This window comes from Saccopteryx bilineata, chromosome 3 (genome assembly GCF_036850765.1).
Source record: "Saccopteryx bilineata isolate mSacBil1 chromosome 3, mSacBil1_pri_phased_curated, whole genome shotgun sequence".
Classification (NCBI taxonomy): domain Eukaryota; kingdom Metazoa; phylum Chordata; class Mammalia; order Chiroptera; family Emballonuridae; genus Saccopteryx; species Saccopteryx bilineata.
In genome coordinates, this window is record NC_089492.1 from 295,825,631 (window position 1) to 295,851,422 (window position 25,792).

The window sequence follows — 25,792 nt, forward strand, 5'->3', positions numbered from 1 at the left end:
CTAACCAGACTCCATGCAGTGGAGGCCGCGGCCCGGGACCGTAGGGACACCCCGGTATTACACACACCAGAGAGCAGCTCCATAAAATAAAATACAACAAAATGTTTAATGAGCAAATTCGTCTTAGCAAATATGAAACCGCCACAGATAATAGGAGAAGGGCAGGGCCACAGGGTCCGGGGAGACTAGGGGGGAGAACCAACTACGAAAAAAACGGAGGGGTGGGGGGGAAGAGAGGCCAAAGGGCGGGAGCTGCGGTCCCAGAATGGGCGAGAGGGCAGGGCGAAGGGCGGGACAACAAAATTCAAAATAGTTTGGCCATAAAATATAAACACACTATGTTTCTACGGGGAAGAAGGGGGGGAGAAGAAGAGGGGAGAAGGGGGAAATAAGGGAGGAGAGGCTGTGTTTGGGAGGGGCTGTGGGGTTCTACCCCGCCCTGATGTGCACCCCTCCCCGTCCCAACCCCTCCCCTCTGTGTCTGTGGGTGCGTGTGTCAGTGTGTGCCGTGTGCACACTTCCCCAGTCCCCGCCCCGCCCCCCCCTTAATTGCTGCCATTCCAGTTGCTGCCGGCTGTCATTCGGCTGTCACTCCTCTGCCCATCGTCTTCGGACAGGGGGGAAAGGGGGTGGGAGGGGGAGAAGCCCCCAGCCAGCCCGGCCCCCGCCCGCCCTCGCTGCCTCTACCAGAAGTCCCGGCGGTGGTAAGAGTCGGGGTCACAATACTTAGTGACAACCACTCTGTTGGCGAACTTGCGGCCTGTCAGACCCTGCATGGCTTTCTGGCAGTCGAACACAGAGGTGAATTCCACGAAGATCTGCAGAACAAGAAAAGAAAAGCAGGTTGTGAAAGCTGGGTGGCCTCCGCCTGAGGCAGCACTGGCTACCTCCTAGTGACCAGCAAGCATCCACCCAAACCTGGAACGCCGAGACCGAGAGGAACGGAGAGAGTAGGCGCACTGCAGATTTGGGGGCATTTATCCAAACGTCCTTCAGAACCCAAGGATCAAAGAGCAAGAGAGCACAGAGCCGAGGCTCAGAGGCATGGAGAGAAAGAGCAGAAGCCAGCTCTGGGGGTGACAGGTCACTCGTGTTATCTCCTCTACACTAGGCAGGCACCAGCCACTCCAAGGGCCATGTTCTCCCCAGACAATGGATGATCTAAGGGAAGCTCAGAGATTAGGATTCTAATCCAGGCTGACACAGAAAAAAAAAACCAGACCTTGACCTATTCAAGTATCTACCTTGCTTGAATCACCAGTTTACAAAGTGGAGGGAAGGAGATACATGGGAATTCTAAAATGCTCTTATTGCTCCAACCACTAAAAAAGGCAAGGCAAGAATGAGGTAGAACTGATTAATTATAACCAAGTTTAAACCAAGTTGCATGATTCCCGATTTAGAACCTGAAACAAACTGTAGAAGACATTTTGAGACAATAAAGACAACCTAAACGTGGACTGGGTAGGTACTAAGGATAATCATGTTAATAATGGTATTGTCCTTTCATTTAATAAAACCTTTAGACTGCCAGGAGCTCAGTGGATAGTGTATGTCCCAGCATATGTATGTCCTGGGTTTGATTCCTGGTCAGGGCACACAGGAAAAGCAACCATCTGCTTCTTCCCTCCTTCCCCTTCTCTGCCTCTTCCCTTCCGGCAGTCAGTAGCTCTACTGGTTCGAACATGGTGGGTGCTGAGGACAGGTCCATTAAAAATGCATTAGCCTGGCCCTGGCCGGTTGGCTCAGCGGTAGAGCGTCGGCCTGGCGTGCGGGGGACCCAGGTTCGATTCCCGGCCAGGGCACATAGGAGAGGCGCCCATTTGCTTCTCCACCCCCCCCCCCTCTGTCTCTCTCTTCCCCTCCTGCAGCCGAGGCTCCATTGGAGCGGGGATGGCCCCTTGGCCTCTGCCCCAGGCGCTAGAATGGCTCTGGTCTCAGCACAGAGACGCCCTGGAGGGGGCAAGAGCATCGCCCCCTGGTGGGCAGAGCCTCGCCCCTGGTGGGCGTGCCGGGTGGATCCCGGTCCGCGCATGCGGGAGTCTGTCTGACTGTCTCTCCCCGTTTCCAGCTTCAGGAAAAAAAAAAAAAAGCATTAGCCTCACGCGCTAAAAATAGCTCAGAGGCCCTGGCCGGTTGGCTCAGCGGTAGAGCGTCGGCCTAGCGTGCGGAGGACCCGGGTTCGATTCCCGGCCAGGGCACATAGGAGAAGCGCCCATTTGCTTCTCCACCCCTCCGCCGCGCCTTCCTCTCTGTCTCTCTCTTCCCCTCCCGCAGCCAAGGCTCCATTGGAGCAAAGATGGCCCGGGCGCTGGGGATGGCTCCTTGGCCTCTGCCCCAGGCGCTAGAGTGGCTCTGGTCGCAACATGGCGACGCCCAGGATGGGCAGAGCATCGCCCCCTGGTGGGCAGAGCGTCGCCCCCTGGTGGGCGTGCCGGGTGGATCCCGGTCGGGCGCATGCGGGAGTCTGTCTGACTGTCTCTCCCTGTTTCCAGCTTCAGAAAAATGAAAAAAAAAAAAAAAAAAAATAGCTCAGTACTAGAACATCGGTCCTAGATAGGGTTGTTGGGTGGATCCTGATCAGGGTGCATGCAGGAGTCTATCTCCCCTCCTCTCACCTTAAAAAATTAAATTAGCCTGACCTGTGGTGGCGCAGTGGATAAAGTGTCAACCTGGAAACACTGAGGTTGCCGGTTCGAAACCCTAGGCTAGCCTGGTCAAGGCGCATATGGGAGTTGATGCTTCCTGCTCCTCCCCCCTTCTCTCTCTCTCTCTCTCTCTCCCCTCTCTATAATGAATAAATAAAATCTAAAAACAACAACAAAAAAAAAATTAAATTAAAAATCTTTATGTTTCAAGCAATTCAGCAGGACAAATGTGACAATGGAGATGTTTTCTGGATGTCCACAGGAGGTGGAGGGCAGTGCTCCTCAAACTGAGTGGGCCGAGGCTGGGGATGAGGCTAAACATGCACTGCACAGACCCCAAAATAAGAGCTACCAGGTTCAAAATGACTGAAGTGTTTCAGGCGAAACACAGTCTACACACTTTTAAATTATTTCAGCAGAGAAAGGTGGTGGTATGGGAAGGTAATGTAGACTATAAACAACACCATACTGGTAACCTGAAACTCCACATTCTATACTGCTCTCTGCTACAACAGAACCTAAATACAGTTATTCTAGCACTATATACAGTTTCTCTCTACTTTTATGTATCTTTGAAAAAAAAGGAAATAGTTTAAAAACAAAATAGGCTGGAGAAAAATAAAAAGGCCGATCCCAGAGACCAGACAGGATCTTTCCTCCCATAAATATTTTCTCAGCCTCCAAGTGGGCCAGGGGCCAGGCTCCATTCTAGTGTAGACAACAGCACTGAACAAATCTGACTTGACTCCTTATGGTCCCAAAACACACCAAGGACACTCCTATCCCAGGGACTCTGTGCCTTGCCCAACCCGCCTGCCGGCCGCAACAGCAGGGCATCTTCCGGCCTTAATGCCACCTCTCAACTGTGACCTTGCTGTCTTGAAAGTGGTACCTGGGCCCGCTCCCTTCCCCAATACAGGTTAGCATGGGAATGAGACTACTCAGCCCACCCAAGCACAGGGGAGGCACCCCCCTGATCCGCTGGGCAAGGGAAAGGATGACACAAGTTGTGTATGTGCCATGCACACACCGGCCTCCCAGGGCGCGGTGCCAGCAGCGACATGACTCAGTGGGCCGCAGGAACCTGAAACCTAACCCTGTGGCCCATGTCCTGTAGAGAAGCGGCTGCAGGAGCTGCTCTAGTTCGAGGGTGACACAGGTGAGCTCAGCGGGGCTGCTCAATAAAGCACCTGGCACCCACCCAGGAGGCGAAGCGGGTTTGTGGTCGCTGTGACTGTTTTTTTAGCCCTTTCCTCAACTTCACAGATAAAGCCAAACCACTCACATACAAGGCCACATAACAGCCAATTACTAGAATCCCATTCTGGGCCCTGGCAGGCGCTGAGTCCTGGAGAGCCAGAGCACTGGAGCGATGTGGGGGCGGAGAGGGTGGACGCACCTTCCCGCAGCCAGGCACCTCAACGCCATCCACGGGCCGGGGGATCTCGATGGACTTGACCAGCCCATACTTGCTGCACTCGTCACGCACATCCTCCACGATCTCCTCGTACTCCTCATCGTCCAGCAGCTCCTCAGGCAGCACCATGTTCATCAGGCACAGCACCTCAGTCGGGTGACCACCCATCTGCACCTGGGAGCTCATCAGGCCCGGCACTTGCAGGGTCACAGGGGTCTGGTTTATGGTGCTCTGTGGGGCAAGCACGCGGGGACGTCACGGGGCTGCCCTCCCTCTGATGCTATTCCAGGAACACCAGGCCCAGCCCTTGACGCCTGGAGAAGCTGAGTGCAGAGCTAGGACAGACCCGTATCTGCCCCCCCCCCGCCCTTTCCCACCCCCAAGTCCCCTGAGCCAATGGAAGGTGACGTGCCGGGGGGCTCACCAGCGTGGCATTCTTGGCGCCCACACTCGCCCTCTGCACCAGCAGCTTCTTGTCCCCCAGCTGCATCCCATTCAGCCCCGCGATGGCCTGTGTTTGGAGGACCAGGGGTGGGGAGGCGCAGGGAAGAGCCGCAGGTCAGGGCCGGAAGGCTGGGCAAAGGGCCGAGAGCTGGGAAAGCCCCGGGCAGCGCCCCAAGGCAGCGGGTCTCCTCCCACCCATCCTGAGGAGGGAGACCACGCAGGAGACAGCAGGGCAGGAGGTGAGGGTGGACTCAGCCAAGCCGGGGCCGGGCCTCACCTGGTCTGTGACGTTGATGTCCACGTACTCACAGAAGGCGTAGCCCTTGGAGAGCCCGGTGGCGCTGTCCTTGACTAGGTTAAAGGCCTTGAGAGGCCCGAACGATGTCAGTAGCTCTTTCACCTGTGAGGGCGGCCGCCATGCTATCAGGGTTTGTTTGGGCAAAGACAGTGGTAGGGGTAGGGACAGGGGTAGGGGTAGCAAGAGGCCTACCTGGTCATCGTTCAGGTAGTTGGGTAAGCCCCCAATGAACAGCTTGTGGGCAGAGTCCGGGACCACAGTGGACACAACTCCTGGGGGGAGAAGGAAGGAACCGACTTGGATACCCACCAAGACGTTGTCACCGAACCCTGAGGAAGTACACAAAGAGAGGCCTGCCTTCCTCCCGGCGCGGTGACCACCGACAGAGAAAGCACCATGGCTCCCAAGCCTGCCCTGCCTCCAAGGTTCCCTGTGCCTCGCTACAACAGACACCCAGACACCTGAAGCCAGGCAGTGAGAGTCCCACCCCGGGGCCATGAAGACCTGAGCTCACACCCCAACCCGAAGCCTGCAGCTATGCAGCCTCCCCTCCTGGTGCAGGGTCTCAAAGACTCACCCCTTTCTCCTCCAGCTTTTTCCTGGCCCCCGCTACTTCAGGGAGGTCCCCAGGCAGGGGAGGCTCTCGGCCGACCCCTGATGCTCCTGTGTGCCACATAGCCACCTAGCCCCAAGTGCTCTCTGGCCTCAGGCAAATATGACACTGGAGCAGTCTGCTGTGTCCCTGGGGCCCAGGAGGGTCTGACACAGCAGGGTCACAAAGCTAGGTATACTTAGTGACACCGTGAGTCCGTCTTCCCCAATCCTGCCGTGTGCACTGAATTCATCTCAAGAGACCAGGGCCGGCGGGCAGCTCAGCCCCATGTCCTACAATCCTCTCTGAACCAGTCAACCCCGTTCCCGTGAGGGACGCAGCGCTCCCACACCCTGTACAGACAGATCCAAGGCCACCAGCCTGAGCTGCTCCTGTCCCTGCCTTCCTCCACAGTCCTGTGCCCGCAGCCACCCTATCACCTGCCACTGGGGAGCTGAGCTGGGGTGGGGGACAGCTGACACGGAATCACCACAGCCCTAGGAGGCGCACACCACCCACCATGCTCCCTACCTCCCAGCCCACACTCATGTCACTGTACAGATGTGCTGCACCAAGTCAGCCACTCCAAGCACCACAGCCATAGCCCATCAACCACGAGACCTGCCTGTCCAAGGGGAGGAGCAGCAGCATCCTAGGAGCAGGTGCCCCAGACCCAGCAGTCCCCACGGGCCAGGCAGCTGAGTCAGTCTATGTGTCAACACTCTCCAAAGCCCACCCACCCTCTGACAGAGATACACTGAGGCACGCAAAGGCCTTGCCAGCCTGAGGTCACACAGGCAGGAAAACGTGGCCTCCAGGACGCCGTCACCCGACTCCACTCCACAGCAAACTAGGCTTATAGGGGGTGTCACCATCCTGACAGCAGACGAGAACATGGGCAGAGACAACATCAGCCAGCAGGGCAGCGGCAGAGCTGGGTAAAACGTAGCCACCAGGCCCACTGTACCAGGCACCCCAGGGCAACGAGGGTGCTGAGAGCACCCAGGTCAGGCTCCCTGGGGGCAGGCTAGGGGTGCGACACTTAAGCAAGGTTCTCCTGTGGGGAGAACGCGGGCACCTGTCCCAGAGGCCACATAGGGGAGACGAGGCCTGCTCAGTGCCCTTCACACGGGGCCCAGAGGACCAGCCCTGGGCAGCCCCGCCATGGACTCGGCTCCGAAGCAGAAGAAGAATGATCCTCAAGGTCCCACAAGTAGGAAAGGGCGCTGCCACCTGGGAACTCAGGTCGTCTCAGCACACAAGGTCAATGCACCGCCGACACAGGACACAACCTGACTTAAGCCCACACGCAAATCTGGCTCTACCTGCTCCTGGTTCCCATCTCGTCTTACAGACGCCACACAGGTCCTACCAGCACTGGACAGCAGGCCCAACTCAGTGGGGACGCACTTTAGGTATCACCACCCTGATGCCACGCACCTCCAGCTTCTGGTCCATGTTCTTCTGCCAAGGGTGAAGAAGCCGCCTCCCAGGTTCCAGGGTTTTTCCCAATCTAGAACGACTGCTAAATTTTACAAAATGCTGCCTAACCAAAAGATGGCGCAGTGAATAGTGTCGGACTGGGACACAGAGGACCCACATTTGAAACCCGGAGGTTACCAGCTTGAGCGTGGGCTCATGTGGTTTGAGCAAGGCTCTCCAGCTTGAGCTCAAGGTCACTGGCTTGAAGCCCAAGGTCTCTGGCTTGAGCAAGGGGTCATTCGCTCTGCTGTAGCCCCCGGTCAAGGCACATATGAGAAAGCAATCAGTGAATAGCTAAAGTGCCGCAATGAAGAATTGATGCTTCTCATCTCTCCCCCTTCCTGCCTGTCTATCCCTCTCTCTCTGTCCCACACAAAAAATCACTTCCTGCCAGTTCCCAGAACAGAAGGGGCCTGCGGTGTGAATGCCCAAACTGCCCAAAGAGAGATGAGTGAACGAGCTTTATGCCACTCAAGTTTAGTGATGGCCACCTCAAGGCAAGAGCCCACGACCAAGAGAAGACAACCTAATGCACCTGTCCCGTGTCTAGGACGTCTCCGTGTGCACCAGACAAGGGCCACAGGCAAGAGGCAGTGCAGAGAAACGGCATAGCAAACAAGCCTAGCCACCTTGCCCCAGACCAGGTCGGTGCGCCCATGCCTCCCCTCCTCCTGTCAGAAGGGGCCACAGCATCCACCAGTGAGGGCAAGCGGTCAACGTTTCCACTTGTGGGCCGAGGGTATCTGTCACCACTCCGTTTGGCCACTGCTGCACAAGAGCAGCATACACCATGGGCACTAAGGAAGCACAGCTGTTTGTCAGTCTTTATAAAGCAGGCAGATCCACGTTGGCCCCAGACTGTCACCTGCCAGTTCTCGTACTGTATGACTGTCACACACATCTCCAGGTCATTCAGAGCACACCTGATGATGCAGGACAGCACCTGACACAGTGGCATAGGTGGGGGTGGGGTCGAGGGCGTTCCTCAAGTAGCAAAGACGAGCTGGGACCTGAGAGTTTGTCCCACAGGCATTAGGTGTAGAGCATCGGCCTGCACGCTCAGAGAAGACCACTGTGCACTACAGCCTTGGTTTTTAAAAAAGTTAGTTACCATCACTTTACACAAACTGCTGTGGAAGACAGCGCTGGAGATGGGCCAGGCATCCAGGCCCGGATCCGAGGTGCTGCCCTCTCTGGAACCCCACGACCCTGCCAGTTTCTAAACTGTCCTCCAGTGCAAAGCTGTGCCCCCAGAACCCCACAATCCCGAGCTCTGCGGGCCTGGCTGACCCCGAGCCCCGAGTGCACGCACGCTCCTCCTGGCTCTGTGGCACCCACTCCAGGGGCCCAGGGCCCCCAGCACAGCCACAGTATGGGCTCCTCCCACCTGGGGTCCCTGCACCCCACAGGGCCGCCCACACATCTGAATTCTAATTTGCACCCTCTTTAAGCCACAAGGCTCCATTCCCGCCCGCTGTCTCTCTGAAAGGTTATCCCATGACACGTCAACACCATATGAAACCCCAATGTCCACGTCCAAAGACGTAAGGGCACATGATACACAGCCATGGCCCCTACGAGGTGGTGTATGGCTGCTCTCACACCACAATCACGGAGCAAAGCCGTCCCACTGAAACCATATGGCCTGCAAAGCCCAAAACACCTACTAATCTGGCCCTTTCTAGGCAAGAGGGTGCCGAACTCTAGTCTGCTATTTTTAACCACCGCCCAGGATAACAGTGACCATGGTGCGAGGCGGGCCCCAACATACCAGACCCACGGGGACAGGGACAAAGATAAGGCAACACCCAGGTGCTGAGCTTTAGGACCCACACTGGGCGCTTCACCTCAAAGCGCTTCACCAAGGAACCAGCTCAAACAGGCCTAACCCTGTTTATAACAAGATACCGAGCTGTGTTCGCAAGTCGCGTGTCACAGACCCCAAGCATGCTCAGAGAGAACCCTGACCTCCAGCAACACCCAGAACCCCAGAGCTAGGACATGGCGGAACTCCATCACCCAGGCCCTCTCCAGGGAAGCCGATGTGAGCCTTGCCCCTGTCCTCTTAACCACACAATAGAGCCAGCATATGGAACTGCTTTCTGTGTGCGTGAGCAGGGAGCCCTCATGCAGCTGCACTGACCACTGAACTAAACCACACTTGCCCTGGGCCCTCACTGCCCACAACACCTATGCTCTGCGCCTGGCTCTGCCACCCAGGAGCTGCATATCCTGAAACCCGTAAGCTCAGCCTCTCTGGCCTTGGCTGCTGCCTCCGCCAAGGATCTGGGGGGTCTGAGGAGACACACCCTGAGCCCTCACTATCTCCCAAGCAGCTCCCACTGGGCTGGGGAGGTAAGGCGGAACAGGACCCCACTCACCAGGCACATAGACGGAGGGGTTCTCCGACATGCCGGGCAGGGGCTGGTAGTCATGAGGCCTGCGGATCTTCAGCGACTGGCCCTGGAAGATGATGCCATCGAAGGCCATGGCCTGGGTCGTCTCATCCACCGAGCGGAACTGAAGGAAAGAGAACAAGCGGTCAGTGGTAGGAGCAAGCAGCCGGCCCGGGCCCCAGCCCCAAAGGGGCTCTAGGGCAGCAGGGAATCAACCGCAGGGGGACCTCAGGCAGACAAGAATTGCTGCCCCCAAAGGGCCCGGCAGCCAGAGCTGCACACACACCCAACCCCAGCGCAAGCCCCGCTCACCTCCAGAAAGGCAAAGTTCTTGTCCTGGTTAATCTGCACTGCCAAAACAGGGTTGCCAGGAGCCTGTGTCAGCCCCCCTAGGCGCATCTGGGCATTGAAGAAGTCCATCATTGCCTCCTGCAGAGGGAAGAGGAGACAGGGAGGGGCAGGGAAGGGGGTAGAGAGAGGAGGGGGAGGGTGAGAGAGGGAGACACAGAGGGTTTGGGGGAAGGGGGAGGGGCAGGGTGGGCAGAAGGGAAGAGTGGAACGGGGTGGGGCAGAGGTCAGGAAGAGGAAAAGCCAGAAGGGAGACAGAGAGAACAGGGAGAGGGCGGCCCAGACGGCCAGCCGCGGGCCAGGAGGGGTTGTGTGGGGCAGGCCCAAGGGGCCCAAGCAGAGAAAGAGAAAGATGTCACAGGAAAAAACCAGAGGAAAAGGAGAGAACACACGACACAGAGAGAACGAGGAGACAGAATACGTGAGAAGAGGCAGGCAGCCGGCGACCATGAGGAGGGACACAAGAGGAAGGTGGAGAAGCAGCAGCAGGCAGGACAGAGGGACCCCAAAGGGGAGAGGGGAGAGGACAAGTGAAGTGAGGAACAGGGGAACAGAGGGGAAGGGGAGGGGAGCAGGGTGGAGGGGGCAAGGGAGAGGGAGGAGAGAAGAGTGATGTGGAGGGATCTGGCCCTGGAGTTGGGGGCTGGTTCATCAAATGTAGCAAAGTGCAGGTTGAGAAAGTCAGAATGGACCTTACTTGCCTTCGCCGATGGTAGCAAACTTTTTGTTGCTACGAGGGATCTCAGCCCCACAATATTTCACTTTAAAGAGAAATGGAAACAACTCTTTGATCTCGGGATTCTCAAGGGTGCCACGGGAAGGGGTGGGGGGAGGGGGAGAGGAGCGTGGGGAAGGGGGGAGGTCAGGGCCATCAAAAACACAAGAGCAGCGCCCACAGGCGGACCGCGGGAGAGGCGGCAGAAAACAGAGGTGTCAGAAACGGAGGGCTGCTGCGTCTGTGTGTGTGTGTGTTTGTGTGTGCGCATGCGCGCATGTCGAGTCTCCCTCTCTCTCTCTCTCTCTCTCTCTCTCTCTCTCTCCACACAGACTCAGATGCACGAATCAGTGGTTCATAGGTAAGTTATGTGTGTGATCAATCCCTGGGTTCAGAGGAGGTTGGGGGGAGATGGGAGAGGAGAGAGGAGGGAGGGAGGGCCACCCCCAGCCCGGCCCCTGGCTGGCTCACACTCCATCGTCCGTCGGGGAGGGGGCCGGGGGGTCTTGCAGGAGCAAAGTCTGACCCGTGCAGGTGGGAAGGGGAGGGAGGGGAGGGGAGGGGAGGAGCATGGGGAGGGGCGGGGAAGGGCAGGCCCGGGGAGGGCAGTACCTCGGTGATGCCAAAGGGGATGTTGCCCACGTACAGGCGGCGGGCCTGTCTGGTCATCTGGCTCCCGACCACAGGCACCGGCGTCGGGGTCACAGCCAGACCGTCTGGGGTCATGGTGGGGAGGAGAGCAGTGGCTGGGATCTGACCGGCAGCTTCAGAAAGAGCATTGAGGATTAGCGGGTATCCGGACGACCCCGGGTCCAAGTCCCTCGACCATCCCCCACCCCCAGCCCAGGAGGAAGGCACCTGATGCACCTGCTGCCTGAGGAGGCTGTCCAGCTCTCCCCAAGGCGGCCCTTTGAGGCTGTGTCTCCACCCCGCCATGGGGGCTCCCCCATAACAGGCCAGGAAGCCCAGGGCATAGCTCTCAGCACCCCCAAGGAGGGGGCAAGCCTCTCGAGCAGCCCACCTTGCATGGCCTTGTACTGCATGGGGGTGATGTGCTCAAAGCCAGGCGGTGGCACATCCCAGTACTTGCGGACCTTCTTCTTCTTCTCATGGCGGGGGGAGCGACTATGGGGGGGGGGGAAGAGCAGGCAGGGCCACCTCAGTGCGCCTCTTCCCCGACGCCCCCCGTTTCCCCACCAACAGCTCCACTCTCTCCAGGAGGGAAGAGGGTATGGGTCAGGCCGCACCCCAGGCCTGGGGAGGGGGCTGGTGTCAGGGCAGGACAGTGCCGGGCAGGCACGCGGGGGCCAGAGGGGAAGGGGCAGACGTCAGCTGGGAAGGGCAGGAAGAGAAGCTCACATCAATCCACCGTGCTCCTCTTTAGCGCCTCTGGTCAAAGGTTTGCTGGGGTCGAGAGGGAAAGGTATGGGGAGGGGTGAGTGGGGACGCCCGTCTTCCCCACGGCACACCCCACCCCGGGCACCGAGCCCCAAGGCTAGGGACAGGGACAGGGCTGAGGTGAAGGAGCACAAGCAGGCTCCTTCAGCCCTGCTGTCCCCCCACACCCCCCAGCCAGGGAAGAAGAATGCGCACAGGAAGAAGGACCAGACCTAACACTAACTGGACAAACCAAGCTGCAAGGAGGGCAGGGGTACAGGGAGAACAGAAGGGGCATCCAGGGAGGGAAGAGGCCTCAGAGAGCCAATAATGCATGTTCCAAGCCAGAAGGTGGCCCGGGAGGAACTGCTGGCCCCCCGAGATGTCGCCCTTCCTGGGAGGCAGAGCACAGCCCCCAGACAGACCCCAAGAGGTCAGAGAGGAGACAGAAGAGGCAGAAACAGGGCAGAGGCAGACCCTCAGGAAGGAAAAAAAAAAAGCCCTTATCTCCACATGTGCCTCCAATAGCAAAAACCTACTGCACCTACAACCCACCAGAAACCCCCAAAGCAGGAAAAAAAGTTTCCAACAGACACACAGCTGACCCTGATCCCATACTGGGGCAATCGACGGCCTCGCCCCACGTTGGCCCACGCTGTCTACCCCGCTGGGGTTCTCTGGCCCGGTACCTTCGTCGCCGCCTGTCCCGGGAGGCGCTCCGCTGGTCCCGGTTGCGCCGGTCCCGGCTCCGGCTCCGGCGCTTGCGGTCCCGGCTGCGTGAGCGGCTGTGGCTGCGCTTCCGGTGCCGGTTCTCCTTGTCTCGCTCTGGGCAAGGCGGAGAAGACTGAGCTGAGGGAGGCCATGGCCCAGCCCACCCGCACACCGGGGGACGTGCCCCCGCCCCGGGGAGGCCACCCCCGAGGGGACAGGACTTGGTGGACTAGGGGCGACAGCAGGCGGCCTGGGTCCACAAGGCAGTCCCAGGACCCCGGGGGACCCAGGGAACGGGCGCCGGTTACCTGAGGGGACAGGGCCTGGAGATGCCCCCGGGGTGTAAGGTACCTGAGGCTGCTCAGGAGGAGCGGAGGAGCCAGAGAAGACAGAGGAGGCTGGCTCCTGGTCCCCCTCCAGGGCTGAGGGGCCTGACCCCAGGGTCGTCCCTGAGAGGGGCAGGGCTAGAGGCTGGGGAACCAAGAGACCCAATGATGTTTTCCTGACAGGACCTGTGGCCCCTCAGGAAAGACGTCCTCAATCACCAGGTGCACCCACAGCCCCGCATTCGGCCCAGGCGAGGCCCCCACCAGGATGCCATCCCCGAGGCCCCTCGCTCTGTCCCACACACACCTGACGCCCGGACCACCCCATCCTGCCTCCAAGCCAAGTACACAGAGCGCGCCAGGGGCTGGGCCACTCCCCCAAAGACCCAGGAAACAGCACGGCGCCCCCAGCAAGGCCACAGACACTTCTGCAGGCTGAACCTCGAGCACAAGGAGCTCGAAGACAGTGCTCAAAGGGCACTGACTCCCAGACTACTCAGCAGGGCCCTATGGGTGTACTCATGTCATAAGCTTTGCCGTGCTCCCAGGGATAGGAGGTGGAAGAGGCAGCGAAAACAAAGCCTCAAAGTAGACTTTAGCCTCACCTATGCTGTCCTGTCTTTATTTCTCTGATGAACTTTTTACAAATGCACCTCCATTCCAGAATCACTAAAACTCAGGAAAAATATGCACCTAAGAAAAAGAAAAAGCCGCCTGACCAGGCGGTGGCGCAGTAGATAATGTTGGACTGGGATGTGGAGGACCCAGGTTTGAGACCCCGAGGTCGCCAGCTTGAGCATAGGCTCATCTAGCTTGAGCAAAGCTCACCAGCTTGGACCCAAGGTTGCTGGCTCGAGCAAGGGGTTACTCGGTCTGCAGTAGCCCCACGGTCAAGGCATATGAGAAAGCAACCAATGAACTACGGTGTCGCAATGCGCAATGAAAAACTAACGATTGATGCTTCTCATCTCTCCGTTCCTGTCTGTCTGTCCCTGTCTATCCCTCTGTCTCTGTAAAAAAAAGTAAAAAATGAATGAATGAATGAATAAATAAATAAATAAATAAAAGCCCTGGCCCTACAACTCGGTTGAAGCATTGTCCGGTGCGCAATAGTTGCCGGTTTGATAAGCTGTCAGGGCACGTAAAGGAGCAACTTGATGTTCCTGTCTCTCTCTCCTTCTATCCTTGCCTCCCTCAAAAAAAGAAAAAAAGAAAAGGAAAAGAACAAACACCTGGAAGCTTCCTAAATCCAGAACCTGTGCTTGATATTAATAGTTCACTTGCCCTCAATCCTTACTAATGCTTTGGGGACCCTACAATGGGCTCGTGTAATAGAAACTGAGGCACAGGGCGCTCTGATGACTGGCCCAAAGACCAAAAAGCGAAGCAGAAAAAGCCTGAAGGTGACCCATCACATCAGTGAGTTCGGTTAATCAGCAGGTCACACACCAGTATTCAGGCAGAAAGAACACTCCAGGGTCTGGATGGAACCACTAATGACCATCATGAGATTACCTCCTTGAAGGCAAAAAAAAAAAAAAAAAAAATGATTAAGTGAGTCAAAGACTGGAAGCAGGAAGCCAGTGTCAGGGGTACTGGCAGGTAAGCACACAGGATCTGGTTCTGCTTATGAGACGGGCACACCGCGCTCCCAAAGCCTGCTGCTGAGGCTCTTGGACAGAGGGTATAGCGACGCCTGCTGGGTGCCTGGGACGCAGACCTGGATATCAATTCCCTCCAGATGCAGGTGCACCAGTCAGGAGGAGGCTGGCTTAGAGATAAAGGCCCACAGTCAGTATGCAACAGGTAGGCAGCACACTCCCACTAAGGATGGGTTCTTTCCTCCATATACGCAGAGATCCTGGACACAGAGGGGGCTTCTGGTGTTCCAAGTGCTTTGGCCACCTTGGGGAATAGCACCACCAGCCCAGGGGATGTGTAAGGGCTCAGGGCCTGTCCTCCGGGGCGGAGCACTGTCACAGCACACGGGCTCTCGCCCGCAGGAAGGGTTCCCATGCAGTGGAACCCGCTTTGCAGCCACAATGTCAGCTCTCCTACTTACTTACCAACTGCATTAAACCAATGCATTAAACTCACCTCACCATTCTCAACTCAGTTTTCTCCCCTTCCTGTGAGGGTCACATCTACCCCCGCCCTCACCTCCCATAATGTGTGAGGACTCAACTGAAGGATGTTTGGAAGGACCCATCTTCTCCAACTGTGTGTGACACCAACTCTGAGTGAGTTGCAGACCTGACTCTTTTGTCTTCGGTGTGAAATGACTTCAGTAGGGGTGATTTCACACACACACAATACCAGTTACTGATCATTTTTTTCCTTAGATCATCCCCCCCCTTTATCTCAGCTCTGCATCTGACCAGGCCTTGGAAAGTTTTTAAACTTTCTAAACCTGTTTCCTCCTGTACCAAAAAAGGAAGAAAAACGATTTCAGCCTCATGGGGCCCCGGCAAGGGATCTGCTTAGAAAATATGGAAGAGGCAGCAAAGTGCTTGGGCACCCTGCAAGCGCCCAGTCTGTCACTACTGCCATCCTTATTCATTACGGGGGTAACAACCGAACGATGGCCAATCAATCCCCACGTGAAATCAAACAGGCCCGATAAGGCATCAAGTAGCACAGCTAAGCCCGAAAGGAGCTGTTGCAACCCAGGAAGCTTGGCCCTTGGTTCAGGGTGGACACCGAGGGTCCTCAGCGCTCCGCACACGGGACCTCTCCCCCCACCCCGGAAGGGGGCACCCCCATCCATCACAAACCCCAGGCTGGGCTTCCAAGAGAACTCGGGCGCCCCTCCTTCAGCCTTTCAAACACGGGCAGCTTCCACCTCTCAGGTCCCCTACCTTCCCAAGGCCTAAGTGTCTTCGCCCCCAAACCGAAATAGAGTGAGGCAAGAGGCACTTTTTAAACGCCCATCGGCTCTCCCAAGTTTCTAAGCTGAGATCTCTAAGCTGATCGAGACCCCGTGAAGGGAGAACCCTTGCCGCACACCCTCCCTCCTACGGCCCCCAACTCCACCAGGGCCTCTTCACGCCCGCACAGCCTCAGTTTCCCCATGTCTACGTGTAAATGATGTTATTCCGAGGCCCGAGCCCCACCCACTCCCGAGTTCGGGACGGGACAAGACGTGGAGTTTGTCTCCAGCGGGGGGAGGGGATGGCCTGCGCATCCAAGACACCCCTATCACGGTCATCACTGCCGCCGCCGCCCTTGGGCAGGCAGGGAGTACGCGCGGGGCAGGAAACCTTTAAAAACTGTACAGGGTGCGCCCCCTATTTTCACGAGAGCCACCAACCACGTCACCAGCGGGAACCCCAGGTCCCTCCCACGAACAGCGAGCGAGGGAGGACCACCTTCCCAGCGTGGACCAGGCCGCCGGACCCGGCGCACGTGGCGGCCCACGCCGCGATCATGCCCACGTGAATGGAGAAAGGGGGGGGGGAAACCCTGCAACCGCCATTTTGGAACAAAGGGGGCGTGGAGACCCAGGCCGCGAACCCTGCCGGAAGCGGAAATAAAGGGGGACTGCGGGGCCCGAGGTAGGCACATTTGGACATCTAGACTCTCATTATTTAAGAATCAGAGACCAGAAGGCCACGCGGCAGGACCTCGCGGCCGCGCCGCCATGGCCGGGACCAAACGGGGCGCAGAGGAAGCCTGGCGCGCATGCGTGCCGGCCCGGGCCCGCTGCCCCCTCCCCTCCCGCGCGCGCAGGCACGCCGGGCGGTCACGTGACAGCGGCGCGCGCGCCACGGGACGGAGAAGGAGATGGGGGGGGAGGCCGCGCGGCCCTGCGAGGAGGGGGGAAAATGGCGGGGGGCACGGAAGAAAGCCGAGAGCCTCCCGCCTGCCGCCCCCGCGCTTCCGGGGCCCTCACCTTGCTTATTCTCGTTGAGCTGGCGCTCGAACTCGTCAAAGTCCGACATGCTGAAGCGGCCGCGTCGGGCCCGGTGCCGCTCTCGCCTCGCCTTTGCCGCCCGCTCAGGCCGCTTCGGCTACTTCCGCCGCTCGCTTCGGCTACTTCCGGCCGCCTCCGGCGCGCCACCGCCCCCTGCCTTAATCAAACCCGGGTCGCCCCGCCCAGCCCCGCCCCGCCTCCGCCCTCTTCCCCGCCCGCCCGCGAGGTGCTCCGTCCCCCGAAGCCTGGTCCCGAAGCGCGTCAGCTATTTCCGGACCGTAGAAGAGAAGAAAGTCGGTAGCAGAGCGGATTCGGCTTCTTCCGGAAACACCCGAAGGGAAGGTTTGGCTGGGTTCTCAGGGGGTCGTCACTTTCCGGAAATCAGCTCGTCAAGGTCCGGGTGTTTCCGTAGGTCCTCGCCTCCTTCGGCGCCGAGCGGGCTTCCCCCACCCCCGCCACGGGTTCGGCTTCTTCCGTCAACTGCAACTGTCCGTCTTTGGCCGCTTCCGCACAGTCTCCCGGCTCGGCTCCGCCGACCCTCTCAGAGCAATCCGCTCCTTCCGAAAAGCTGAACCGTCCCGGGATTCGGCACTTCCCGAAGATTCCCGGCTCTCGCCCCTCGAGTCCCGCCCTCGATGAAGCTCGATTCCAAGCTTCGGGTCTTTCCGGAAATTCCACTTGTTCACTCCTCCCCTCTCGCCAGACTTCGGCTCCTTCCGCCACCGTTTCGAGAGAAGGCCTGACTCACGGCTTCGGCTTTTTCCGTCGGAGCTTCGGCTCCTTCCGGCGTCGGGGAACCGAAAAGGGAGGGAGGACGGGACGAGGTGGGTCAAGGGAAAGGGACGGGGGAAGAGGCACGGGTCCCTACTCCAACCTGGCTGTCCGGGTCGGGGAGAGTGGAGGAAAAGAAGGGCCGATCTCGCGGAAGGCCTAAGGAGATTGCGCGAGACAGAAGCAGCCGGCCGGGTGTAAGATGCGCGCGGCTGTTGCTGCTGCTGTTGCTGCGGAGGTTGGCAGCGCGGTTTTGTGCGCCTGCGCAGGGTGGAAAGCGTAAAAGGAGCGAGAAGGTCCTTTGCGCCTGCGCAGATGTGGGTCTGAGGCGAGGTTTCTTACTACCCAGGGAGGGGGTGGGGAAACATGTTCGCGTCCCCCGTGCGCAGGACTTTCCCTTGCGCTAAAGTTCTGAATTCCGGACGGTTCAACTACTAGGCCACCCTCGCCTAGTTGCTGTAGCAACCGCAGGAGCTTGCCGCTTTCCTCCTCCCGGCAACATTGAGGAAGCTTCCAGGAGGCAGAGAATCTGGCATTAGCGCCCCCTGGCGGTCATACGAAGCTTCCCTTCTAGAGACGCTCTGTTTCTCTTGGTGGCCGCCTTCGCCTGGAGGTCATTGGGTCCCGTTTCCTGCCGCTGCGCCTCGAGTCCAAACAGTCCAGCGGTGTCGTGTTCACGCATGTTTTCCGGATCTCTGGTCCTGCGAGTTCCCGGGGCACAGCTGCTGCTCCTCCTCCTCCCACCGCTGCCCCGGGGGTGGGCTAATTACACCGTCTCCCCAACCTCCCTGCTTCCCGCCTGACCGCTTGCTTCTTGGAGCACCCCCCCCACACACAAGGTCCCGTCCATGTCTCCGTGGCAACGGCCACTCCCCCTACAGGAAGAGAATGAGGCCTCGTTTATTCCAAATTTTAACATCTTTTTTATTTAAATTTTTGAATAATTCATTCTGTCTCACGTGGACTTGGGGGAGGTCCGGAATGCGGGTTGGCAGGGGGGGGCGGAGACCGGGTATGTACAGTGTTCCGTCGTCGTCCGGCCCCCGCCCCCGCCCACAGAACCCCACCCTCTTCCCAGGAGGAAGGACCCAGTGAGGGCAGGAGGGGTGCCAGTGTTTATAGAGAAGGGCGAACCAAGGTCCCCTGGGAACCCGGCTAAGTGAGATTCCCCCATCCTGGGAATGGGACAGGATGCTGGGAATGTGGATGCAAATAGGGCGGATCTATCTATATACAAGGGACCCGGGAATGAGGTCCCTGGGAGTGTGTGGGGGGTCTGCGGGAGAGGAGAGGGAAAAGAAGCACACGCAGAAGCAGCACGCTGCCCAGCCCCAGGCCCTGGCGAGGGGCGCTCCACTCAGGCGAACGCACGCGGGCAGCCCCGTGCCGGGAGGCGGGTGGAAGAGGAGTCGCCCTGGACCAGGTGGGGCGGGATCACCGCTTGAAGCGGTAGGTGATGGGCAAGAGCAGCTTGCTCTTCTTGAGGGCCTGCACCTTCTTCAGGGTCTCCTCGTCCAGGGCCAGGAAGCAGCGGCGCGAGTACTCCAGCAGACGCTCCTTGGACGGGTCGAACTCGCCCACCTCCGCCAGCTTCTCTGGAGCCACGATGAGTAGCTCTGCGATGGGCGTGGTCAGCGCCACAGTGTTACGGTCCACTCGGTGGTGCTCGAAAGCCCGCGACATGCTCTTGAGCTTCTGGAAGGTGCCCAGGATCTTCTTGTAGCGGCAGAGGACCCCATCTGCATCTTTCACTGCAGGTCCAAGAAGGGGACATTGAATGCCTGACCTTTGGTGGCGCAGTGGGTAAAGCGTCGACCTGGAAATGCTGAGGTCGCCGGTTCGAAACCCTGGCTTGCCTGGTCAAGGCGATGCTTCCAGCTCCTCCCTCCCTTCTCTATCTCTCTCTCCCTCTCCTCTCTAAAATGAATAAATTTAAAAAAAAAAAAAAAAGGGGGGGGCATTGAAAGGCCGACATGGCGCGCGCGGGATGTGGGGAGGCAGAGAGAGAGAGAGAGATGGAAGGGAAGGTAGCTGGACATGAGTGGAGACAGATCCACATGGGGGAGGGCAGATGGGGCAGAAGTGGGACAGAAACAGGACAACAGACGGCCGGGGTCAGGGACCCACACAGAGCAAAGGAACAGAGACTGGGAAGATAGGAGCCAGGAGCCCAACACGGGAAGAGCCAGAACAGGAGGAGAGAGGAAGAAAAAAACCAGATGAAAACAGAGCAGGTGGTATCAGGAGAGAGAGAATTTGGAGGAGGGGAAGATCAGAGGAAAGCCCCAGGTCAGACTGAGGAGGAAAAAGTAACTCAGCCGTGGGTCAGAGGGGTAGGTGGGTTCCCAGTAGACCAAAATGTAAAGACTAAACCAGGACCACAAGTGGAGGCTGGCAGCCACACATAGGTCCGGATCTGTTCCAGGTGGGGAGGGGTCGAGAAGGGACACGAGTAGCAGCCCAGGCCCCCTCTCACCCTGTTCCCAGGCCCCTCCCACTGTGCCCTCCGCCCCCTCCGACTCCCCTCCGACTCACCCCGCTGCCTCTCCCGGGTCTTGGGCTTCCCAAAGCGCCTCCGGCCGGTGCCTCCCTTCTGCTTCTGCCTCTTCCTCTCCATAATACTGCTCCCTTCAGATGCTCCGCTGAGCGAGGAGGCAGCCGACTCAGGGTCCGAGGCCTCGCCTGTGGCCCCTCCCCGGCCGTCACCCTCAGTCCGCCTGGGCCCAGGCTTCCCCCGGCAGTGGTCCTCTGGAGAGAGGTGGGGAGAGACATGCATGCACATGAACTGCGGGGACAGGGAAGAGGCCTGTCTGCAAAATGGAGGTGTATGTCACATCACGCGGTCCCCAGGAGGGACAGGGAGTGTGTTGTATAAATGCCGAGATCCCTACCTAAATGGTTGAATACAGTACCATCAGCGGGGATTTCAGGGCGGAAGTCCACAGGTGTGGCTTGAGTGAAGATACCCAACTATACAGTAATTCCTAAACCTGGTGGCAATAGGTCTAGGGGACAGCCAACACTGGACTAGAGACCTCAGGAAACTTTGTGACTGTGGGCTTCCTGGAGCAGAGGAAGATTTTTCTGGAAACCTGGTAGAACCTACTGGAAACTAAATTCTGGACATGCTAAAGGCAGGCAGGGCCATGTTGGGGTGGGGGTCAGGCTGGGAATGGCAGGCACCTGCTTCCTCCTGGATGAGGGACTGTTGAGGTTCTACACAGGGTTCCCCAGAAGGTGTTAGGCTCAGGTCCAGGGCCTCCTACCAAAAAACCTCTACTAAGCCAGGTTACACTTCACGTAATCCAGCCCCATGGCTGTTCTGCAACTCGCCACTTAAGCAAACCTGACTGATATCCAGCTTCCCCTCCCACTGGGACAACTTCCTCAGTAAGAGATCCTTTCACCCAACTGCCCAATTGAGCACATCCCCTCTCACCACACCCCAAAATCTCATGCCAAACCTAACCTGACTAAGCCTTGTTCACTAACCCTATGAAAGCTGAAATCCCCCAACCCTCAATGCTGACACCATGTTAGACTCAGCCTATTCGTTTGCAGGTGCATAAGTAAATTTCCTATAAAACTCATCTGGTGTGCAACCCTCCTTTGGCAACCTAAAAGAAGAGAAGGTAGGAAAGATCCGATGTTGGGGTTCCCCCTGAGAAAGTCCAAAGACCCCTGGGCTCAACCATCTTGGGATGTTCCCATCCTTGTGGAGAGGCAGCAGTAGGTTCCAGCAACCCAGGCTAGAGGTGGTTCTGGACCCTAGGGTCCCCAATAATATCCATCTTGGAAAAAAAAGCAGTCCCTTGCCCAAGTTTTTGACGGAATTCAGAGTGGAATGTGGGAGTTTGAAAGAGCCTATCAGTTTCTGAGCACCAAGAGAAGGAGCCTACAGGTGGAGTTCTCCAAAACAGATCAAGATTTGTCAAAGGCCTGACAATCTGGGGGAAGGGGTGGGGCACAGGGTCCTGCCGATCAGAGGAAGCAGAAAGGCTGGGCTTGGGGGGGTCCCAGAGATGCCCTGGGACTAAGCAGGAAGGTAAAGATGCCAGCTCCCCCCTGGGCAACCAAAACATGACTGAAAGTAAAAAGGGTTTGGTGGCCCTGGCCGGTTGGCTAAGCAGTAGAGTGTCGACCCAGCATGGGGAAGTCCCAGGTTTGATTCCCGGCCAGGGCACAGAGGAGAAGCTCCGTCTGCTTCTCCTGCAGCCAAGTCTCCACTGGAGCAAAGTTGGCCAGGGCACTGAGGACAGCTCCATAGCCTCCACCTGAGACGCTAGAATGGCTCCAATTGCAAAGGAGCATCGCCCCCCCTGGTGGGTATGCCCGGTGGATCCCTGACACATGCATGAATCTGTCTGACTGCCTCCCTTGCTTGTAACTTTGGGAAAATTAGATAGATGATTGATAGATAGATAGATAGATAGATAGATAGATAGATAGATAGATAGATAGATGATAGATTTTAAAAAATGGTCACAGCAGGTTGCCAAGGCTCAGGAGCAAGAGGATTGGCCCCGGAGAGCCCCCACCAGCGTCCATGCGCGCAGAAGAGATGAACTTGTCCAGCTGACAACGCAGGAAGTCTCGCTCTTCCTCCAGGTCCTCGATGCGCTTCTGCAGCCAGGAGTTCCTCTCCAGGGCCATGTGCAGCTGGGCCCGGACTCCATTCATCAGGGCCACGGTTGGGGACGCAGCCTCAGGAGGCTCTAGGGGAGCAGGGTGGGGGGTACCCCAGATCCCGGTCACACTCCAGGCCTCAAGGGCCCTGCACCACAGGTGACTCAGGTGCCTCCATACCCCCAGTACCCCTCCACCCCCGAGCTCACTCACCCTCGAAGTTTCCCTGAGAGGGGCTCAGGCTGTAAAAGAGCTGTGGGTGTATGTGCGGTGCGTCCTCGAAGGGGAGAGAGATCTCGAAGGCCTCATCATCCCTCTTCACTAAAGAGAGAAGGGGGCGGCGGGGGGTCGTCAGCCCAGGGAAGTCCCCGCACCCCTGGAAACAGCCCGCATCCCTGGAGGTGGGGGCTGGGAGAAAACAGCAAGGGTGGGCAGAGCTGTGTTGGGACTAAGGGAGGGGGAGCAGGGGCCCAGCCTCCTCACGTGTCCGCCTCCTGCTGGTTCGGTCATTCATGGCGCTACGTCCCGCGGACCCAAGCAGCTGAGCGCCTCAGAGGCACTGGGCAGAAAAAGCAACCACAGATGGGCATCCGGGGTCGTCCCAGGAGGTAGGGCCCGAGTCCTCAGGGCTGACGTGTTGAGGGCCAGGATTCTTGGGTCTGATGGAGGGGGTTCCCTGTAACCCTCAGGACTGAGGGAAGACACCACGGGGTCCAAACTCCCAAGCTGCTACACGGGAGCCCGGGCAAAAAGGAACACCGTTCCCGTGAGGTCCACAGAAGGGACATCCTGGCCAGAACCGATTATCGCGGGGCCAAAAGATGCGAGAGGTGCGTGGGGAAAACTGCCCCAACTTCCAAGCATGGGAATGGGGGCCCAGCCCACGCGCGGCGGGCGCCTCCCCCATCTAGGGCAACCCACGCGCCTCCCCCGCACACGTGTGAGCGAGCCTGACCGCTCTCTCCCGTGGTAGGAAGGCTGGGCGCGTGCGCACTGCGGAGGAAGGTCACACGCGTGGGGATGCGCCCTCCGCCCCCGCCCTTTGTCCCGCGGGTGGGAGGGGAAGCGAAGGTGGCAAGGGGTTTCAGCGGGGGTTGCGCCAAGCCGCAGGGGACCACGCGGCCACCCTTCACCACCCGCAGATGCCCGGGGTTAGACAGGCACGGGGAGGCCCCGCGCTCGCTCACCCACCCACGCGCGAAATCCGGCCCGGGAACCGACCGCGGCAGCGGCGGCGGCGCCCATGCCCGGCGCCGGGGAGCGTCTGCAAAGTGTCGCGGGGAGCGGAGGAGAGCGCCCACCCACCGGCGGGCGCGGCCGGCGGGCGAGGCGGGGAGGGACGCTCTCCCGTTCCGCTGGTCGGCGAACCCCTCCGGTAGCCCCGGCCCCAAGTGAGTCCCGCCGCGTACTGCGGCTGAGGCCGAGGCCGCACTTGCGCGATAGTCCCTTGCAGCCCTCCGCCCCCGCCCCTCGCCCCTGCTCTCGGCGAGGACCGGGCAGGGAACGTCACGAAATTCCCAATTCCTGGAGAGCCGGTGGCTCCGGGGGGCTCATCGGGTGGGTGGGTGGCCGCACACGGAGTCGGGTCCGGGAGAGGCGGCAGAATGAAGGGGACAGCCAGGAAACTGAAAGCACGGTCCCTTGGGCTCACGGTGTCCCGGGATCCTCAGGGAATCGGTTATCCCTCCCCAAAAAGAGGGTCCTAGTGACTAGTTAAGGACTGGTTGGCTTGGGCACATTCAAGCCCGTGTTCATATTTAAGGTGCAGCTTTGGCACCGTCAGATCTCGATCCCAGCCGGTCCTGGCCGCTGCTTCTCCCCTTCCTCAGTGGACTCATCTGTAAAGTGGGGAGCATGCAAGGAAGTGACACACGCAGACAGAACGCCTAGCCCAGCGCCTGGCCAGAATTAGGGCTCAAGATCCAGCCACGTTTAGTGCCACTGGAGGTCAGACAGCTGGAGGCTCCCTCTTCCTCTCTGGGGAGCCGAGCCAGACTGCTGGTTTGTTCTTCCACCCAAAATAAGGTCGAAAGAAGCAATAAAGCCCTCCCTACACGGTGCCCACCCGGCACAGAACCAACAACGAGCAAGGAAAAGTCGTGAGGGAGGCAGGGGTTCATTCCTCCATTCACTAGGAGCCTCCAGGCCCAGGGGTTTGTGACAGCCCTCTTGAAAGCACCACTTGAAACCTGCAGAGGGGAAATCTAGGTGTCTGCGACCAGAAGGCGGCCACACTCCTACCTGCTTCTCATTACACATAGATGGCAGCAGCATCTGTCAAAACATCCACCGAGAGGCACCTACCTGCCCTAGATCGTGTTTCTGACACTTACGGGTTCATGGGCAGAGAATTCAAAAGAGTAGGATGGCCTCAGCCATTAAAAAATAGTAGACGAGCCTGACCTGTGGTGGCGCAGTGGATAAAGCGTCGACCTGGAAATGCTGAGGTCGCCGGTTCGAAACCCTGGGCTTGCCTAGTCAAGGCACATATGGGAGTTGATGCTTCTAGCTCCTCCCCCCTCCTCTCTCTCGGTCTCTCTCACCTCTCTCTCCCTCTCTGTTTCTCGCCCTCTCTCTCTCCTCTCTAAAAATAAATAAATAAATAAAAACATTTTAAAAAAATAAATTTAAAAAAAAATTAGTAGACGAGCCTGACCAGGCAGTGGTACCCAGGTTGAAGACCCCGAGGTTGCCAGCTTGAGCACGGGGTCATCTGCCTTGGGCAAGGCTCACCAGCTTGAGCAAAGGTCGCTGGCTCCAGCAAAGGATCACAGGGTCTGCTGTAGCCCTCCCCCCCAAGGCACATATGAGAAAGCAATCAATGAACAACTAAGGAGCCACAAGGAAGAATTGATGTTTCTCATCTTCCTTCCTGTCTATCTGTCCCTATCTCTCACTGACTCTGTCTCTATTACCACACACACACACAAAAAAAAAGGCAAAAAAATTCATCAGTGCCCTACACACAGCAGAGGGACTCCTTATTTCACTTGGATTGGTTATGTCCTTACACTGGACTGCCATATAAAATGTGTTCCTTACAATAGACCGTGGATGTTTTGTTTGCCTTTAGAGATAGAGACAGACAGACAGGAAGGGAAAGAAATGAGAAGCATCAATTCATACCCTGTTTTCCCTGAAAATAAGACATCCCCCGAAAATAAGACCTAGTGCAATTTTTTTGAAGCTTAGAAATATAAGGCCTCCCCTGAAAATAAGACCTAGCGTGTCTTTTTTTTTTTTTTTTTTTTTAACAGAGGCAGAGATAGACAGGGACAGACAGACAGGAACGGAGAGAGATGAGAAGCATCAATCATTAGTTTTTCGTTGCGCGTTGCAACTTCTTAGTTGTTCATTGATTGCTTTCTCATATGTGCCTTGACCGTGGGCCTTCAGCAGACCGAGTAACCCCTTGCTCAAGCCAGAGACCTTGGGTCCAAGCTGGTGAGCTTTTTGCTCAAGCCAGATGAGTCCGCGCTCAAGCTGGCGACCTCGGGGTCCCGAACCTGGGTCCTTCCGCATCCCAGTCCAACGCTCTATCCACTGCGCCACCACCTGGTCAGGCCCTAGCGTGTCTTTAGGAGCAAAAATTAATATGACACTGTCTTATTTTCAGGGAAACAGGGTAGTTGTGCCATTCTAGTTGTTCATCGATTGCTTTCTCATACATGCCTTGACCAGGGGGGGCTTCAGCAGAGCCGTGACCCCTTGCTCAAGCTAGTGACCTT

The 25,792-nt window shown here is 58.0% G+C and overlaps 2 protein-coding genes across 11 annotated transcripts; both read right to left on the bottom strand.

Annotated features, from left to right (window-relative positions):
• Positions 1 to 87: 87 nt before the first annotated feature.
• Positions 88 to 16,787, bottom strand: U2AF2 (U2 small nuclear RNA auxiliary factor 2). Of its 2 annotated transcripts, none has more exons than XM_066270949.1 (12): positions 16,647 to 16,787; positions 12,407 to 12,542; positions 11,700 to 11,744; positions 11,362 to 11,465; positions 10,953 to 11,104; positions 9,590 to 9,706; positions 9,263 to 9,401; positions 5,000 to 5,079; positions 4,787 to 4,909; positions 4,490 to 4,576; positions 4,048 to 4,296; positions 88 to 818 (listed from the first exon to the last, which is right to left on the bottom strand). In XM_066270949.1, the coding sequence occupies exons 1-12, from the start codon at positions 16,693 to 16,695 to the stop codon at positions 684 to 686; spliced, it is 1,416 nt and encodes a 471-aa protein (XP_066127046.1). In that variant the 5' UTR covers positions 16,696 to 16,787; the 3' UTR covers positions 88 to 683. The 2 variants fall into 2 exon arrangements, with proteins under 2 accessions (XP_066127046.1, XP_066127045.1); XM_066270948.1 differs by having other exon boundaries at positions 4,478 to 4,576.
• Positions 16,788 to 18,505: 1,718 nt separating this feature from the next.
• CCDC106 (coiled-coil domain containing 106) lies at positions 18,506 to 23,462 on the bottom strand. 9 transcript variants are annotated; one of them, XM_066270956.1, is made up of 6 exons: positions 23,256 to 23,462; positions 22,548 to 22,623; positions 22,278 to 22,385; positions 21,977 to 22,153; positions 19,974 to 20,186; positions 18,506 to 19,189 (listed from the first exon to the last, which is right to left on the bottom strand). In XM_066270956.1, the coding sequence occupies exons 2-6, from the start codon at positions 22,576 to 22,578 to the stop codon at positions 18,873 to 18,875; spliced, it is 846 nt and encodes a 281-aa protein (XP_066127053.1). In that variant the 5' UTR covers positions 22,579 to 22,623; positions 23,256 to 23,462; the 3' UTR covers positions 18,506 to 18,872. The 9 variants fall into 9 exon arrangements, with proteins under 9 accessions (XP_066127053.1, XP_066127051.1, XP_066127049.1 ...); XM_066270954.1 differs by having other exon boundaries at positions 22,548 to 22,723; XM_066270952.1 differs by having other exon boundaries at positions 22,548 to 22,755.
• Between the last annotated feature and the right edge of the window lie 2,330 nt (positions 23,463 to 25,792).